This window comes from Capra hircus, chromosome 27 (genome assembly GCF_001704415.2).
Source record: "Capra hircus breed San Clemente chromosome 27, ASM170441v1, whole genome shotgun sequence".
In the NCBI taxonomy this organism is placed as follows: Eukaryota; Metazoa; Chordata; class Mammalia; order Artiodactyla; family Bovidae; genus Capra; species Capra hircus.
The window spans coordinates 26,289,166-26,308,426 of NC_030834.1; the positions used below are offsets into that span (position 1 = coordinate 26,289,166).

Genomic DNA, 19,261 nt, shown 5'->3' on the forward strand with positions numbered 1-19,261 from the left:
TCTCTTTTAAAATAGAAACTCCTGTTATTGAAAATCATAGTTCACAGCAACCTGTGAGTGAAGTTTCTACCGTCCCATGTCCTAGGATTGATACTCAGCAACTGGACCGGCAAATTAAAGCAATTATGAAAGAAGTCATTCCTTTTTTGAAGGTAAGTAATAATTTTTAAAAATAAGTAAGTGTTCTGTTGTGTATTTTAAAATTCATGCCAAAGACTCCATCGTAGTAAATAGATAAATAGATAAATAGATAAAAGAAAAAAACTAAAATCACTCATAATTATGTTACCCAGAGATAGCGCCTGTAAATATTTTGTCAACCTTTCTGTAATATTTTGCCCACATACATGGGCATTCCACTTTTTTCAAATATTAATGATACCATAAACATCTTTCTAGATCACTGTTTTTCTATTGCATATTTTTTAATGGTTATACATATGCACATTGATTCATTATTCATTCAAAAATTTTTGTGGATTACCTACTTTATGCCAGGTGTTGGGACATAGTAATGAACAAGTCAAGGCCTTTGCTCTCATGAAGTTTACATGCTAGGATGAGAATATGGATTTAAAAAAAATAAGTAAATGTAGAACATAAAAGTGGATGTATGTCAGGTAGTCCATACAGAGAATTAAAATATGGTGATGTGATGGTTTGTTTTTGACTGGATGGTCAGGTAAGTCTTCTTGAAGCGGGAACATTTACGCAGAGGTGTGAATAAAATTGAGCTAGCTTAAGCTCTAGCTTAAGATCATTCCAGATGGAGAAAGGCCTTGAAGTAGAAGCTTGCTTGGCATGTTGAAGAAACTGGAGTAACAAGTGTATGGCTCTAGGAAATTTGTGTGAGATGATGTTGGAATAGGAGGAAGGGCCAATTATGCAGACTGTCATAGGCATAGGTCAAAGCTTGGATTTTGTTGGAAGTTCAAAGGGAACTTCTAGGAGATTTTAAGTAAGAGAAACAAAATCTGATGTTTCTGGAGAATTGAGTATAGGGGTCAGAACAACAGTGAGGAGGAGAGAAATGATCATGACTTAGATAAGGGTGTGGTACTAAAGATGGGGCACAGTAGACAAATGGAATATATTCAGCAGATCCTACTAATAGTAGATGGGGTCACCTAAAGCACAGCACTAGATAAGAGAAGGGAGCCTAGAAGTAGGGCCCAGGATCAGGTGATCAAACATATAGAGGTTGTGCGAAAGCAGAAGAGCCAGAGTTGACTAAGTAGAACTGCCAGTAGTAAGTTACATGATTGCTACTGTGAGGGTTGAGTATTCATAGAACGGAATTTCCTGTTAATTATTTTATTAGTTCCTGTTGTTAAATGTTTGTGTTTATTCTCTTCTGGTTTATTTTTCACTATCATGAAAAATGCTTAAATGATTTACCTCAATTTAAATATGCATCCCATTTTTTATTTCCTTTGATATAATTCTTAGACATAGAATTTGTAGCTTTAAGGGTATGAATATTTTTAAGGCTTTTGAGACATTATGCTACATTATCCTTCAGAAAGGTTAACAAATTATATTCCTAGCAACAGTGAAACTATGAGACAAGCAGTACCATTTTGTGTTTAATAACAAGGAAGAGGAGAGAGAAGCAAGCATGCAAAGTCAGGACTATTTTCTGAGATGGGACTCTCACATTCTCATTTAATGGAAATTAAAAAAAATAGAGATGAAAAGACAATCTTTTCATTCAGAGTTGTTGTCATTAGGTTCAATGACAAATATTTTGTCATTAGGTTCATTTCTTACAACCTGCTTGTACTTGCCAATGTGTTAGACGCTGACAGCAAAAATTTTTGTTTCCGTACACTTATATTTCTTCCCTCGGTGGAAGTAATTACTTTCTTTGGAGTATTTTGAGAGAAGAGAGAAAAACAGTTCTAGGAGCTCTTTTCTCCGAAGAGGCTTGATAGCCAAGAGAGGAAAGAGGATCCATCTGTCTACGCCCAAATTATTGCATATAGAAACGAAAAACCTTAGCCTCTTCCTGAGCACCCGCAGCAGCACCAGATGGTTCTGTCTCTGCTTCCTCTTCTAATCATTCAACTCTCCTGCTAGCATTACTGGTGCTTCGAAGGCTTTGACACTTGCTGATACTTCTGTCTAGAATGCTGTTTCTTCACATGCCTGCATGGCTTTTTCCTTTGAACCCTGAAGGCTTTAGTCAAATGTTATTTTTTTTGGTGAACAGATCTCCCCTTTCCTTACCTGCTTTTCTTTATCTTCATAGTGCTTGTCACCTTATAACCTATTTAATATTTGCTCATTGATTTTGTCTGTTTCCCTTGTTACATGTAAACTCCATGAAGTCATGAAGAGTTAGATCAGAGATGTTAATCTGTTTTGGTCACTGTCTTACCAGTGCCAGGAATAATACATGCACGTAGTAGTACTCAGTAAATACTTACTGAATGTTAGTAAGTGAATTGATCTACCAAATCTTGACTGTGGTTTTTAAACTAGTCAAGTATATAGGTTGAAAACTGTTGGCCTACAGGATCCAGATCAGATTCAGCATTGCTCATAAAACTTCTGCAGCCTGATCCCAGCCTCTTAACTGTTCCTTCCACATGCCTTGTATCCTGCTTGACAGTGTTCAAAAAGGCACATTGCCCATGTTAACTTCCTTTGCCCAGAATGGCCTTTATCCTTCCTCTGTTGGTCTTCCTTCAGGATTCAGCTGAAATACTTCTGTATATATTTGCTGGCAGAATTTCTCCTTCTTCCCCCTGCTCTTGGGAAACTTGGTACCTGTCTTTATTAGAGCACTTATGACAAAGTGTTACAATTTTCTGCTCTGTACCCCGCCAGTAGAACAAGATCTTTCCCAATTTCTTAGTTCTTACCCTCAAGAAGGACCTCAGAGACTAGATAAAAGGAATTTGAGGAGATTAAACAAATACATCAATTTCACCAATTATTTTTGTGCCTTTATTAAAATATATTTTCACCGCCTAAAATATTTATATTCCTATAAATTATAAGAACATATACTGTTTTATTCCATTTAGGTTATTGCTTACTTCCATCTTAGCCATAAACACAGTATTGCCTTTTTTCTTTTACGTTTTTATGTTCATGTAATGCAATAAATACTTTTAAATGTGTCTTTTTTGTTAAGTATATTGGTAGTGATATTTATTTGATATGTATAATTATTTTCTAAATGTTAAAAAAATATAAATAACTTACCTTCATGTGTAGGGAATGAAACCATCTCAGAAAATTTTGTTGCGTTGGCAATTTTGTGTCTGATTCTATTCTTTCATGAGGATTCCCTTGCTAAATTTATCACTTCAGAAAATTTCTGAGGCCAACAAAATTAGTAGAACTAACGATCTGATTTCAACTATTTTATTATGTCTCATTTCACTTCAAATCTTGATTTTTTGGGGGTAGACTTCAGAGGGCTGCTCGACATCTTCTAACCCACAGGATGTCAGCAGTGCCAAGGCTAAGGAAAGTTAGCAGATAACACAGGAAGTTTGGTGGAAGGTGAAGTACAATTGTGCGAGTAGTTGAACTGAACTGCAAACAGGCATACAGGCGATATGGACACTATGGCAGGAATAGTTCCTTAAAGTACAGAAAGGAAGTAGTGGAAAATGTTGAATCAGCCAGTTTCTTTTTGGCTATTATCTGCTTCGGTGAATCAAAATTTGCAAACCTTTTAATGTATGTAGTGGGGAGTTGGCTGTTCTTAAGAACAAAGTCTCTAAATGTGCTTCTAAAAGTTGAGGAGCTTATGCAAGAACAATACAATTTCATATATCATGTGGATTAACACTTTTTATACAATAGGTAAGTTATATCTTAACCAACTAGAATTTTTCTCAGGAGCACATGGATGAAGTATGTTCTTCTCAACTTCTAACCTCAGTAAGACGCATGGTTTTGGTCCTTACTCAGCAAAACAATGAGAGCAAAGAGTTTGTAAAGTTCTTTCATAAGCAACTTGGAAGTATACTACAGGTAAGAGTTTGTACTTGTATGACTTACCAATATGTACCATGTGGTTAGGACTTTTTTCCCTCCATTTTCTGGCATTACACAATTTATTCAACTAGATGTTCATTCTGGCATCCATTTAGGATGATGCTGTAATACTTTTTAGGTTATTCCTTACTTAATTAAAAAATACTGTATTAGGCCCTGTGTCTTCATTCAACTTTACCATCTCTAAGGCTTTTCCCAACTCTAATAAAATTTTGTTTTGATTTTTCCTCTACCTAAGAACAACATTTCAAGTTTGAAATGTGTAGAAAGTATTCCTTGGTATTCTCTAAAATAATTTTTCTTTCTTTCTTTTTACCAATCTGGGAAATTGTAGAAGCTGAAAACTGTTGATAGTAGAGACTTCCTGGGCTGTAACAGTAACTAAATTATGTAATAGTAGTGGATCGTAACTGGGGGCAGGACTAGCAAGAGTCCTGCTTAGTAATATTCTTAGTAATATTAACCTATCGTTTTTTAGCCTATCTTATACATTAGTTTTAAGTTTTTCAGTACTAAAAAGTTCTAAAATTGTTTTTCCCTTCATGAGTATTATAATTCAAATTTGTTAATATGTATTTCTCTACCCACAGGTAAAGTTTGCTATAATCTTAAAGTGATTTGATTTATCTTTGAATAGGATTCACTGGCAAAATTTGCTGGCAGAAAACTGAAGGATTGTGGAGAAGATCTTCTTGTAGAGATATCTGAAGTGTTATTTAATGAATTGGCTTTCTTTAAGCTCATGCAAGATTTGGATAATAATAGTGTAACTGTTAAACAGAGATGCAAAAGGAAAATAGAAGCTGCTGGAGTGATACAGTCTTATGCAAAAGAGGTAAATGACATTCATTTTGATATAGAAATAGTTGTAATTAGTGTATAAATGTCCTTGATCTTTATGAGTAAATAAAATCATACTTGACGTCACCAAAGCAGGTTTTTTTTTTTTTTTGTAAATTGAATTAATCAGATTATAAGTCAGTACCTAGACCAGCCACTTACTGAATCTCAGTAACAGCAGTGGCTCAAGATCAAGGATGCTCAAGACAGGAACAGGTGGCAGGGGATTGTCAAGTATCTACTTCATGTTATGGCTGCTTATCCAGAAAAGAGAGGACTGGGATATGGCTGTTGGCCAGCTGCCTGCCATGGCTGTTGTCAATCACAGTAGATGCCCCAGGAGTATTAGCACCCCAGCCAACACACATGCTTGTTAGGACCCTGGTTGCACATCCCTGTAGCTCTTATGCTGTGTTGAATTAGTCTTGATCACATATGAAATTGGATGTTTTTTCCCCTCAGCTGAGGCCTCAGTTCGGTCACTCAGCCATGTCTGACTCTTTGCAATCCCATGAATCACAGCACGCCAGGCCTCCCTGTCCATCACCAACTCCCGGAGTTCACTCAAACTCACGTCCGTTGAGTCGGTGTTGCCATCCAGCCATCTCATCCTCTGTCATCCCCTTCTCCTCCTGCCCCCAATCCCTCCCAGCATCAGAGTCTTTTCCAATGAGTCAACTCTTTACATGAGGTGGCCAAAGTATTGGAGTTTCAGCTTTAGCATCAGTCCTTCCAGTGAACACCCAGGACTGATCTCCTTTAGGATGGACTGGTTGGATCTCCTTGCAGTCCCAGGGACGCTCAAGAGTCTTCTCCAACACCACAATTCAAAAGCATCAATTCTTCAGCGTTCAGCTTTCTTCACAGTCCAACTCTCATATCTATCCATGACCACTGGTTTCATAGCCCTGACTAGACGTACCTTGGTTGGTGAAGTAATGTCTCTGCTTTTGAATATGCTATCTAGGTTGGTCATAACTTTCCTTCCACAGAGTAAGCATCTTTTAATTTCATGGCAGCAGTCACCATCTGCAGTGATCTTGGAGCCCAAAAAATAAAGTCTGCCACTGTTTCCACTGTTTCCCCATCTATTTCCCATGAAGTGATGGGACCAGATACCATGATCTTCGTTTTCTGAATGCTGAGCTTTAAGCCAACTTTTTCACTCTCCTCTTTCACTTTCATCAAGAGGCTTTTTAGTTCCTCTCCACTTTCTGCCATAAGGGTGGTGTCATCTGCATATCTGAGGTTATTGATATTTTTCCTGGCAATCTTGATTCCAGCTTGAGCTTCTTCCAGCCCAGCGTTTCTCATGATGTACTCTGCATATAAGCTAAATAAGCAGGGTGACAATATGCAGCCTTGACATACTCCTTTTCCTATTTGGAACCAGTCTGTTCTTCCATGTCCAGTTCTAACTGTTGCTTCCTGACCTGCATATAGGTTTCTCAAGAGACCTCAAGGTCAGGTGGTCTGGTATGCCCATCTCTTTCAGAATCTTCCACAGTTTATTGTGATCTACACAGTCAAAGGCTTTAGCATAGTCAATAAAGCAGAAGTAGATGTTTTTTCTGGAACTCTCTTGCTTTTTCGAGGATCCAGCAGATGTTGGCAATTTGATCTCTGGTTCCTCTGCCTTTTCTAAAACCAGCTTGAACATCTGGAAGTTCACAGTTCACATATTGCTGAAGCCTGGCTTGGAGAATTTTGAGCAGTACTTTGCTAGCGTGTGAGATGAGTGCAATTGTGTGGTAGTTTGAGCATTCTTTGGCATTGCCTTTCTTTGGGATTGGAATGAAAACTGACCTTTTCCAGTCCTGTGGCCACAGCTGAGTTTTCCTAAGTTGCTGGCATATTGAGTGCAGCACTTTCACAGTATCATCTTTCAGGATTTGAAATAGCTCAACTGGAATTCCATCACCTCCACTAGCTTTGTTCGTAGTGATGCTTTCTAAGGCCCACTTGACTTCACATTCCAGGATGTCTGGCTCTAGGTGAGTGATCACACCATTGTGATTATCTGGGTCGTGAAGCTCTTTTTTGTACAGTTCTGTGTATTCTTGCCACCTCTTCTTAATATCTTCTGCTTCTGTTAGGTCCATACCATTTCTGTCCTTTATCGAGCCCATCTTTGCATGAAATGTTCCCTTGGTATCTCTAATTTTCTTGAAGAGATCTCTAGTCTTTCCCATTCTGTTCTTTTCCTCTATTTCTTTGCATTGATTGCTGAGGAAGGCTTTCTTATCTCTCCTTGCTATTCTTTGGAACTCTGCATTCAGATGCTTATATCTTTCCTTTTCTCCTTTGTTTTTCGCCTCTCTTCTTTTCACAGCTATTTGTAAGGCCTCCCCAGACAGCCATTTTGCTTTTTTGCATTTCTTTTCCATGGGGATGGTCTTGACCCATCTCCTGTAGTGTCACGAACCTCCGCCCATAGTTCATCAGGCACTCTGTCAGATCTAGTCCCTTAAATCTATTTCTCACTGCCACTGTATAATCATAAGGGATTTGATTTAGGTCATAGTGAATGGTCTAGACCACTGAATGGTCTAGTGGTCTTCCCTACTTTTTTCAATTTCAGTCTGAATTTGGCAATAAGGAGTTCATGATCTGAGCCACAGTCAGCTCCTGGTCTTGTTTTTGCTGGCTGTATAGAGCTTCTCCATCTTTGGCTGCAAAGAATATAATCAATCTGATTTTGGTGTTGACCATCTGGTGATGTCCATGTGTAGAGTCTTCTCTTGTGTTGTTGGAAGAGAGTGATTTCTGTGACCAATTCTTTATCTTGGCAAAACTCTATTAGCCTTTGCCCTGCTTCATTCCGTACTCCAAGGCCAAATTTGCCTGTTACTCCAGGTGTTTCTTGACTTCCTACTTATGCATTCCAGTCCCCTATAATGAAAAGGACATCTTTTTTGGGTGTTAGTTCTAAAAGGTCTTGTAGGTCTTCATTGAACCATTCAACTTTAGCTTCTTCAGTGTTACTGGTTGGAGCATAGACATGGTTTACCATGATATTGAATGGTTTGCATTGGAAACGAACAGAGATCATTCTGTCGTTTTTGAGATTGAGGCCTACCAGGAGGCTTTTCCCCTAGACACCAGCACCCTTTTCTTGACTCTCTAATCATAAGAGGAAAAACAAGTCAAGACCCAAAACAAAGAGATTACCCTTCTTGCAGAAATCTAAAGTAGATAAAATCAGTCCATCTTTTTCAAGCCTTTCGTAATGTTTTTCTTCTAGACATAAGTTTCAGATACTTTCAGCCATTACTTAGAGCTTGAAGAAAATAGAACAGCATGATATGATAAAAGTGATAGAGAGGACTGCTTTAGATGGCAGAATCAAGAAGCTTCTTCAGGGGATGAAATGTGAGCTAAGGTATGGAAAGACAAGAGTTTATAATGAAGATGAGAGGAGAGAACTGTTAAGTGTAACAGTTCAGGCAGAGAGAATGATTAAGTGTAAAGACTTTAAAGCAGGATTGAGTGTTTGGGGAAGAGAGAGAAACCAGGGAGGCAGGAACACTTTAAATGAGGTGAGCCTGTAGGAGATGAAGTCACAGAGGTATATAGGACAAGTTTGTGAAATCTTAGAAACCTTATCTTTTATTTTATTCTAAGCATGATGGAAACGCATAGGAAAGTTTGAGAGAGAGGAGTGTCATAATCTCAGTTTAAGATTTGTCAGGCTTCGTTATTGAGTAGGAATTGTAGGTGAATAGAGAGAGAAGCAGAGAGACTGCTTGGAAGGTTGTTGCAGTTGTCCACGTAAGAAATGTTTCAGCTCTGGTGAGTAAGAAGTGTCTCAGCTCTGAGTGTGTAACAGCAGATACATTAGGATGATTGAGTCAAATGCAGTGTAGTAGTTCAGATGTGGGTAATAAACATATAGTACAGGCTGATTCTGACTTGTGCATTTTGGTAGATGAAGGGCCATTTACTGAGATTAGGAAGACTGAAGGAAGATGGGGTTTTAGAAGGAAAGGAATCAAGATTTTTGTTTTGGATTTAGTAAGTTTGTGATGTCTCTTAGATATACAAGGAGATGTCAGGTAGACTGTGTTGCTTTTTGTTTTTCTTCATTTAAAAGATTTATTTAATAAGAGTTGAATTTATATTTCTAAGAAAAACAGTAATATCTTTGGATGATGGTTTAAGAATGCAGGATTTGTTAAAGTTTACTGAGTACTTAAGTGTGATAATGAATGATCACCCCTGAATTCTGCCTAACCGATTTGCTTATAGGCCAAAAGGATTCTTGAAGGAGATCACAGTTCACCTGCTGGAGAAATTGATGATGAAGACAAAGTATGTGCTAATTTAGTGGCTTTTGAAACAAAAGATTAAATAATTTTAGTAGCTTTTACCTTAATGGTAGAGAGCAAAGTAGATCATAAAATATCCTTTCTTCTCACAGAGTTTTATTTTCTTTTAAAAACAACTAAATTTAAAAACATTCTTTATATTTTTAGTTAGATAATGACTTACTAATTTTTATGATAGACTTACTATATACCTTTAAAAAATGTACTTTAAGGAATTAATTACTCAAATTTATTTGTGGCTAGGACAAGGATGAGACGGAAACAGTTAAGCAGACTCAAACGTCTGAGGTTTATGATGGTGACTGCCCCAAAAATGTGAGATCTGATGTTTCTGATCAAGAGGAAGATGAAGAAAGTGAAGAATGTCCAGTGTCTATTAGTAAGTCTGAAGGCTCATGCATTAGTTCTTTACAGATCACTTACTGAAACAGTTTGTTGGAATGGAATGAATATAGAATTAGGTGTCACACAGCTCTGAATTTCAGTGTGACCCTGTCTAAATTACCTGTCCTTTCAACACGTTTCCTAGTACTTAGGGTTTTGAAGACTTCAGATACTGTGTGTGAAGCACTTACATAATGTAGGCAGGCAATAAATGGTAGCTGTTACAAAGTCAGTACTGAAATTTTTACTAAAAATTGTGTGTTAATCAACTTAGATTTGTCCAAAGCTGAAACTCAGGCTTTGACTAATTATGGAAGTGGAGAAGATGAGAATGAAGATGAAGAAATAGAAGAATTTGAAGAGGGACCTATAGATGTGCAGACGTCACTTCAGGCTAACACTGAAGCTGCAGAAGAAAATGAACACGATGGTCAGGTATTCCAGTGCAGACTCGCACACTCTTCACCAGTCTCCCTGTGACACCTCAAAGCACGTTCTTTTTAAACATGTTAAAGTCAACAGCTTCCCCATTCTCATTTTCATGAATACAGACTTCTTTAATATCCTTATTGAAATCTAAAACACTTATTATTTTTTTTATTCAGCAATGTTTTTACATTTAAAGCACTTAAAATATTTTAATAACAAGTCCTGAAAACTATGTGATGACTTTAGATTTTTATTTTTAACTTATGTTTTTTCTAGTTATACATGGAAGTAGTATGTAACAAAATAAAATCATTCCCCTTCCTATCCTCACCTCATCCTGCCCCAGAGGCAGAACTTGGTATGATTTCTTCTGCTGTTTACCCTCTATCTGAATAATATGTGTGTGTATTTATTTATTCATGTATGTGTTAGACATTACCTTTTGAATTCTGTTATAGCAGGTGAAGACTCTCAGGTCACGTATGGTTCCTCATTTAAGCATGTCTTTGATTAAATCTGTATTTAATCAAATATTTAGATTTAAATGAACCATGCAGATATTACTGGCTGTTGAGCTAAGCAAATAGTGTTTATTGCTTAGTCTTGTACGTTTTTTTCACCTGAATTTAATAATTGTCTTAACTTTTTATTTATTTTCTTTAATCACATACTCAAGTGCTTGCTCTGCCCACCAGTAGCTTAATAAATCTCTCAGAATTTTCTTCATGAACCAGTCAGTCAGTTTTGTCCTTTCTGGAGCTTTCTTCCTTCCTGCTCCATTCTGGGTTTGGCTCTTGTTTAGACCTATGGATAGTTACCAGCTAGGGAATCCCCTCTTTTGTACTTTTAGGTCTCAGTTTCTGGAATCAAATCTTGCCTTTCTCTTCCTTGGTTTATTACCTAATTTTAGTGGAACACATCTTCCAGTCACTCTCTAAGAAAGAGTGCAAAACATATCTTGACTTTTTTTTTCCCCCCTGCTCAATGTCTGACTCTTTGAGACCCCATGGACTATAGCCCACCAGCCTCCTTTGTCCATGGAATTCTCCAGGCAGGAATACTAGAGTGGGTAGTCATTCCCTTCTCTAGTTGCCATTTTATATTGTCTAAGAAAACTCAGTATTTCTGTGTTGAAAATCATTTCCGCTCAGGTCTTTGAAGGCCTTTCTTAGTTCTGATTTTCCATATGTGTCCTTTTTTCTTTGTAACTCTAGGTGTTTTTTTCACCTGGAGTTCTGAAATTTTACAGTGATAATATACACTGTTGCAGGTCTTTTTTATTCACTACTCTAGGTTTAGTCAGTTAATCTATAGCATGTTTTTCAGGTTTGGTAAATTTTCTTCAATTTCTTCCTTACCATTTTCTCTTCTTTTCTTCTGAAATAAATGTTATCAGATGTTAATTAGCCCTGTTTTCTCCTTTTCATTTTATTGACCCATTGATCTGTTTTATTACTTGCTGGGAGATTTATTTGACCTTAACTGTATGATATTATTTTTAGTTCAACTGTCATAATTTTAATTTCTAAGTACTTTTTTCTGATTATTACTTCTTTTTAGTACCCTCTTACTTCATGGGAGCAGTATTTTCTCATACCCACACGTAGAGGCTTTCTCCAAATATCCACTCTACCTTTGGTGCTTACATTAAAGAATAATACACCAAAAAGCCAGTTGGAATTCTTTTGGGCTTTACTGTGGGCCAGCCAAGTAGATAACTGATAGAAAATCCTAAATGTCAATTCCTATTGGAATAGTTTACTCTCTCCAAAGTAGGGAGGGTCTACCCATCTCCTGCCTGGTAGGAGGTCCCTTTCCTTGGCTATTGGTGTTCTGAACTTGGATGTAGGCTTAGGGCTGAGTCCCACCATTATATAGCCTTGCACTAGATCATTTTGACACTTCATCCTGTCATTCATGCTTTCTACAGCCTGCCCCTTCCATGGTGGCCCCCTGGTCTGAGACTCACTAGCTCATTTCCTCCAAAATATAATTTCCTCCTCTGTTGAGCCTGGGGAGGGAATCTTAATGTCCACGTTTTTCTTACGCTTCAAACAGCCGTCAGCACCTCCTGCTTGTCACCAACTCTCTCCCCACCACTATGTCCCTTCCTTCCTAGAGTCTGGGGCATCCAATTATGAGGTGAATCTTCAGTTTTTTCTCCTCCTACAGAAAGCAGTTAGCTTGTTCATCCTTCTCTCCTTCCCTGCAGTTAACATCTACATATAAGCAAGTATCTTTTAGTTTCATTTAATATAGAGTCAGGTCTGAAAAAAAAATAGTAAAATCTGTAATACTCCAGTTCTTCGTGTTGTTCTGAAGTTAAGAATAGTAAACTTTTTAAACCTAGCCATCTTGAAATTGCAACCACAGCCTTCTTGAAACAATTCTAGAAGATTATTTTTAAATTTCCTTGTATGAAGGTCTCAGGTTGGAAATACCGTCCATCTCCTGTATAGTGACTATATATTTAGATCCCACTATTAAGACGTTATTTTTTCCTTCTAGGTTCCACAGCATGATTTTGAAAAATCATCAGAAAGCAAAAATGTCCCATCAGAACAAGAACCCACTACTAGTAAAGGTAAGAAAAGTTTAAATTTTCCATGTTAAAATTATCTGCAGTGTCCTTTATGTGCTTAAAAACAAATCTAAATTCTTAGCTAATGGAAATTCGAAGGTATTTTGGATCTGATACATGTCTTTTTTCTCTCCCTAAATCGTTTGTAAAAAATGCTAGGGCTTTGTTTCTGCAAACAGCTGTTAAAGAAAAGTTGACAAATATTTAAACACAAATTTTGTAAGGAAAGTAGTCTGATTATACATTTATACATTTCAGTCTTTATTTGGCGCATTAGTAAAACTTAATGATGGTTGCATAACACTAATGTTAAGAGTTTCTTTTGATGACAGGTGACCAGGATAGCACTCCTGTGAAGCCCTGTTACCTCAATATCGTGGAAAATGAGCAACCTTTAAATAGCACTGTCCAGAAGGATACTCTGACTACCATCGACTCGTCCAGTCAGCCTAACCCTTTGCCTTTACCTTTAACTGAAATTGAAACCTTGGTGCCTAGAGTCAAAGAAGTGAAATCTGCTCAGGAGACTCCTGAAAGTTCTTTGGCTGGAAGTCCTGATACTGAATCTCCAGTGTTAGTGAATGACTATGTAGGTATCGTGTGCATTTCATTTCTCTGCCCCTTTATTCATTTTCAGGTTAACATTTCTAGTATGTAAACACAATTCCACTTTGTGTTTGGGTTTAGAAACAGTTGGAGCATTCTTATTTCTCATTCAGACTTATTTTAAACTCAAGCAGAAGAGTGATAGTGAACCAGTATGACCATTTCAAAACCTATAATTCTACTTTTCATAGTTTTGAGAACCAAAGAGATAAATTGTATGTGGTAACCTTGAGAGTTCATTTGACAGCAGTAGAGTCCCTGTCTATTTATAGTGAATGACAAAAAAGTAAGCTAGCACATTTGCATTTATAATGTAAGTAAGTTAGTTTAGTTTTTCTCCGGACGTTTGTTTCAATTTAATTTTATAGCCAGTACTCTTGCCTGGAAAATCCCATGGACGGAGGAGCCTGGTAGGCTGCAGTCCATGGGGTTGCACAGAGTCGGACACGACGGAGCAACTTCACTTTCACTTCTTACTTCATGCATTGGAGAAGGAAATGGCAACCCAGTCCAGTGTTCTTGCCTGGAGAATCCCAGGGACGGGGGAGCCTAATGGGCTGCCGTCTATGGGGTTGCACAGAGTCGGACACGACTGAGCGACTTCACTTTCACTTTTCACTTTCATGCATTAGAGACGGAAATGGCAACCCACTCCAGTGTTCTTGCCTGGAGAATCCCAGGGACAGGGGAGCCTAATGGGCTGCCGTCTATGGGGTCACACAGAGTCGGACACGACTTAGCAGCAGCAGCAGCAGCAGCAGGTTGTTTGTTGGGTCCTTGGGTTGTGTATGTTTTATATACTTTCTCTTGTGGGTAAAAATGAAGGGATTTGTAATAATGTACCTTTAAGTCTAAAGAGCATGTTTCACATATTTTTTAATCAACATCAGTTTTCTTCCAAAAGATATGTTTATAATACAATTTCAAAGCTTCTCAGCAAAAGGAGGCTTATAATATTTCAGAAATAGTAGAAAGAGTAACTATCTTAATTGTTTTATTTGCTTCACTAACAGTAAAATTTTCCATTGAAAACTGTAAAAGTCACTTATTAGGTTTCTTATTGTTATTATTTGATGAGTGCATAGAATTGCTACAGAAGGCATTTGCTCAAAATTTACTTGAAGTTAGATCCTAGAAGGTCCTGAAGGATTTTGGATTTTAGGCAGGGAACACTATTAAAGGTCTTTGTGTAAGAAAGTGAAATGGTCAGAGTCACGGATTTTGAAGATGAATCCGATGACTGTATAAGAAGTGTTGTTGAGGAATCAGAGTTGAGAGTCTCCATTATCATATAAATACAAATTGAGCTGAATGAGAGAGGAATGGGTGAGAAATGTTTCAGGAAAAAGAACTTAAGGTTTCCACTTGGGTAATTGGTAGAATGATGATACTATTAAAAATCAAAGAACTGGGAGAAAACGCTACAGGTTTCAGAAAAACAGTGTGAGGTGATTTTTAATAACTTTTGTGAATTACTAAATTCACACCTCATCTTTCTATTTGAGCTTCCAGAGTTGATATCGAAAGTCTAGGTTTCCTTATATTCTTCTGAGTACAGCTCTAATGCATTCTGTTAACATATCAAGAGCTGAGGGTTGTTGTAATTATTTTAGCCCTCAATGTAACTACTACTGTTTCTTCCTTTAACCTGTATGAATGGGCTCTTTGTAAAACGGGTGCCCAGAAGCTTCACTGTGTGCCCACAGTTACAAGTGGGCAACCCTTCATGTTGAACTCTAGATTTCTGTTCTACTCATTGAGCTAAATATAGAAGAAAAGCAAATACGACAGAATTACTGACATCTATACACATGTGAGAATCCACTTTATCTCTTGGCATGGATGACTTTGGTTTAGATCCAGAGATAGAGTGGATTGCCTTCATTAAATATAATGTGTTAATCTTATAGGAAGCAGAATCTGGTAACATAAGTCAAAAATCTGATGAAGAAGACTTTGTGAAAGTTGAAGATTTACCACTTAAACTGACAATATATTCAGAGGTATTTCGCTCTTTTTAATTACAGTTGTTGTTATCTAGCAGATATTGTTAAGATGAAAAATGATTTTGTATTTTTCATTTTCATTCTACAGGCAGATCTAAGGAAGAAAATGGCAGAAGAAGAACAGAAAAACCACTTATCTGGTGAAATATGTGCAATGCAGACTGAAGAATTAGCTGGGAATTCTCAGACACTAAAAGAACCTGGTAAGAGTTAGCAGTTTTAATCATATCACACTGAAAAGTTACTGAATCTTAATACTGTCATTTTGTTTTAGTTTTTAAAATGTGCTACTAGTACCTGGAAGATAGAAGCCAAACATTAGAAGCATAATTCTATAAAAATTTTAGTTCTACTGCCCAATTTATAAAATAGTACTATCAGATAATTTTTTCTATTTTTAGTTTTAAAGTGTAATAGATGCACATGGCTTAAGAAAGAAAGGTACAGTGGAGTTAGTGATGATTGGCAAGAGCCCATTGCTTTTAATCATTGGTTTTCAGTTCTTTTGGAAGAGGCCCTTTATATCTCTATTTACTATTCTTATAATTCTCCTGAATTTTAAAAATTAGAAAACGTTTCTTCTCTCCCAAATGAAAAGTTATTTAAACCTACCTCTTCTTTCAGTGTTTATGTTATTTTTGGTTTTTCTGTTACCTTTGTTCTTATAAATGTACGCATTTTCTAGTTCTGTCAGTTTGGGTCATTACCCAACTGCTTGCTCCTCCTCTTTTCCTTCTCTGTTTGATTTACTCATTTCATACTTTATAGACCTTATTAAACACACTTATATTCTGTTTTTGTAAATATAAGAATGAAATCTTTTATACTTTCCTGAAGATGATTTTTGATTCATTGTAGAGCCAAGTGATAGTCCCAGGAAGTCTGGGAAGATTTCCTTCTTTTTGGGTCTAGTAGCACAACCCAAGGGCCACTCAGAGGAGAACATTTCTTGCATTAAGGTCAAGGATTTTCTGTTTGTTCATCCATAGATTAAACTCAAGGTTTTTTGTTTCTTTTAATAAATAGGGTGACTAGAAGAGAAACCATATATCAAACCTTCAGTTAATCTCCCAGTTTTCAGCCCATTCCTGCCTGTTAGGCTGCAGTTGGTACCCTCTCCCCGGCTGCCTGTCTGCGTGTCTGGGCTGTAGCTTCCTCCATTCCGCCCTGCGCCTCCATCTGCTCTCAGTGTTCTGGAAATTTGTTTTTATCTCCTGTCCTCTGGTTCTCTCACAACCACCCTTCTTTTGTTGGTCTGGATTTATTCATTTTTATACTTTTTTTTCCCTAATGGATTTTTTGTTTTGTTCTTTTTTGAGAGCAAGTATACGCTCAGTCTGCCATCTTAAGATGGAAACCCTTACCTATGCCTTTTAAACTGTTGGTGGTGTCATCAGGGAATTATTGTAGCAAAGTAAGTTTCTTTTCTAATAACTTTATATTAAAATTGAAAGTTTTAAATGGAAGAGAGCAATATTAAACTAAATTCTATAAGGTCATACTAACTCTGTAAGTAATTTATAAGGCATTAACCATGATTCTGTTTTTCAGAAACAGTGGGAGCCCAAAGTACATGAGACGTCTCCAGAGGCTCATCTAACTCTTTCTTGACATAATTAATACGTATATGAAAATGGCACTAAATAAACATCTGTTTTAATCTGTATAAAATGTAAATCAGTTTGACACTGCATTTTTGGTAGGTGTGCTAATTTCTGCCCATGGCAGTTTAAAACATCAAAAACTGAATTCTGGACAGATTCAAGCCTTGATACACTGTGGGGGTTTTTCTTATTCTTTCTTTCATTTTTTTTGGTCCTGATTTTTTTCCCCATTGTGATGTTTAGTAACGTAGAATTTAAAATGTAGTTTTAAATAAAGTTTGGACTTATCTGTAAACTTATCTTTTTTGAAAATTATGTTGAATTCTATACAGCAAGTCATTATTCTATATAATTAGGCTGTTCAGAGAAGAGCAACCGTCAAGAGTTAGAGAAATATACTATTTATTATAAAGCCCGGCCTTCAGGCCAGGCTTCCAAATAATGCCAGTGTTGCTGCTATTGAGTCTAATATTCTTTTAGATACCTGCAAGTCTTATTCCTTTGCAAGAATAGGGCAGGTTATAAAGGTATCCAGGATTTCTGAGAAGTTATTATAGAATATAAATATTCTATTCAAATTGGATAATAAGTTTAGAATACTTGTCCTTAGTACCTAGAATTTACATAATTATCTATTAGATAAATATTTTCTAGGATTTCTATTCATATCTGTGTTGCCTCAGTTTAAATGTTAAAAGAGAGAACATTTTCTATAACTAGAGAATATTTCCGCTTAAACAAGGAAAGTAATATTGTGATTACTTTTAAAAGGAAAACCAAGCTCTTTAAATAGGGATTAATAGAACTAAATTTACGAACCAGAGCACTAAGGTCCTGTTTGCTTTTGGACAACCTTGCTTTCTGAGACGATAATTTAGGCCAAAACGTAGCAGTTGTCTCTGTGTAGTGAGAGAGAAGCAGGTTTGCAGATGAAGTACTGTATGGAGTAATGGGAATCTATGTGACCTCTTTATCACTAAGCAAATCAGCTTTTCAAAGGAGGTGTACTTCTAGATCCCATCTTGCCGTATACTGAGTTAAAGGCTTCATGAAGCCAGTTAACAAGTCAACTTTACAGATTGTTCCTTGAATAAAATACGAAGCATTATTCCAAATTAGTCTTTTAAATTTGTCAACAGTTTACTGAAATACCCCATGAAAAAAGAATTTGATTGGTATTCCTTTGAAATTCTTGCCTGATACCTCAGTGTAAAACTATAATGTCCAGTCAGGGAATATTAAGTGAGGATTTCCCTCTGAGGACATTGACTATATTGTTCTGTAATTTAAATTATGTGAAGCATATATCTCCAACTTTATTAAACTTACTCAGAACACTGTCATTCCAGAAGCAGGAATTATTCAATTGGCTTGACTTCAGAGAAATTGAAGCATAGTAGGTATACATATATATTATATGTATACTTAAGTTCTATATTTGTTTTCTAGACTCTATACAGAAACTTCATTTTGATACACTCAAGCCAAGCCTTACACATTAAATATTAAGACTGTCTCTCTCTCTCTGCATGCCAATTAAAGATGGATACAGTGGAATCATTGTACTTACATCTTAAGTTAATGTAGTATGTGTGAACCTTATCAAATTTGCTTATTTGACTTACAGCTGTTGTAATCTGGTCTTTTGTTTTCTATTATAGTAGATAATTTAGTTTTAAGTGCTTGAGAGCAGATAACTTGCTTAATATGTTTTTCTCTGGTAACTGTTGCTAAAGGGTTAGGCATTCAATATGTAGTTTGTCTTAATTTTTAAGTTAAAAATTTGGTTAGAGGTAAAAGAGGAAGAAAAGGTCAAAATAAGTGGGAGAGAAACCTAGGCAGGTTAAAATAATGCCTACAAGATTGAGCTCACCAGACTGTGCAGCAGGTACTCTTTGTATTTTTAACATTCACTTTGGGTAAATGCTTTTTTCACTGTTAATAAATGTGTATCCTGCATACAACCCTGAATTGCATTTTCATTTAAATTAACATACTCATTTATGCTTTAGAATTTATTCCAGAATTTTCGCTTATTTGATGATTTTAAGTGTGTTTAAAAAAAAAAAACTCAATACAAACTATTATATATAAAATAGAAAACAATAGGGTCCTACTGTATAGCACAGGAAACTATTCAGTATCCCCTAATAAACTATAACGGGAAAGAATGTGAAAAAGAATATGTATATATATATATAACTGAATCACTTTGGTGTATGTATACCACACACTAACACTACATTGTAAATCAACTGCTTCAATTAAAAGAAAAAAAAAAGAAATGAAAGATAATGACATATCAACCAGCCAGAGAGATTTATTAAAGTAGAAACATTTTTCTTACAGTGCATCTGTGCTCTTTTATTTTTTAGTTACATCTGTCTTATATACTGTGTACAGAAAATTCTCATGTTTACTCAAAATTAGATTGGTATATTTCTTGTTCAACTTTCTTTAATATAG

The 19,261-nt window shown here is 36.3% G+C and overlaps 1 protein-coding gene across 8 annotated transcripts in view; it reads left to right on the forward strand.

Annotated features, from left to right (window-relative positions):
• The window catches only part of PCM1 (pericentriolar material 1), a 90,258-nt gene extending 71,283 nt beyond the window's left edge, over positions 1-18,975 (forward strand). For 4 of the 8 annotated variants that reach the window (XM_018041941.1, XM_018041942.1, XM_018041946.1 and 1 more), the window contains 12 exons: positions 16-152; positions 3,859-3,993; positions 4,655-4,852; positions 9,106-9,168; positions 9,429-9,564; positions 9,844-10,004; positions 12,507-12,582; positions 12,912-13,168; positions 15,096-15,188; positions 15,280-15,394; positions 16,511-16,605; positions 16,743-18,975. In XM_018041941.1, the coding sequence (XP_017897430.1) occupies positions 16-152; positions 3,859-3,993; positions 4,655-4,852; positions 9,106-9,168; positions 9,429-9,564; positions 9,844-10,004; positions 12,507-12,582; positions 12,912-13,168; positions 15,096-15,188; positions 15,280-15,394; positions 16,511-16,605; positions 16,743-16,802 (1,526 nt within the window). In that variant the 3' untranslated portion in view covers positions 16,803-18,975. The remainder of the gene's footprint in view (positions 1-15; positions 153-3,858; positions 3,994-4,654; positions 4,853-9,105; positions 9,169-9,428; positions 9,565-9,843; positions 10,005-12,506; positions 12,583-12,911; positions 13,169-15,095; positions 15,189-15,279; positions 15,395-16,510; positions 16,606-16,742) is intronic. The other 4 variants (XM_018041944.1, XM_018041945.1, XM_018041948.1 and 1 more) reach the window with 2 other exon arrangements.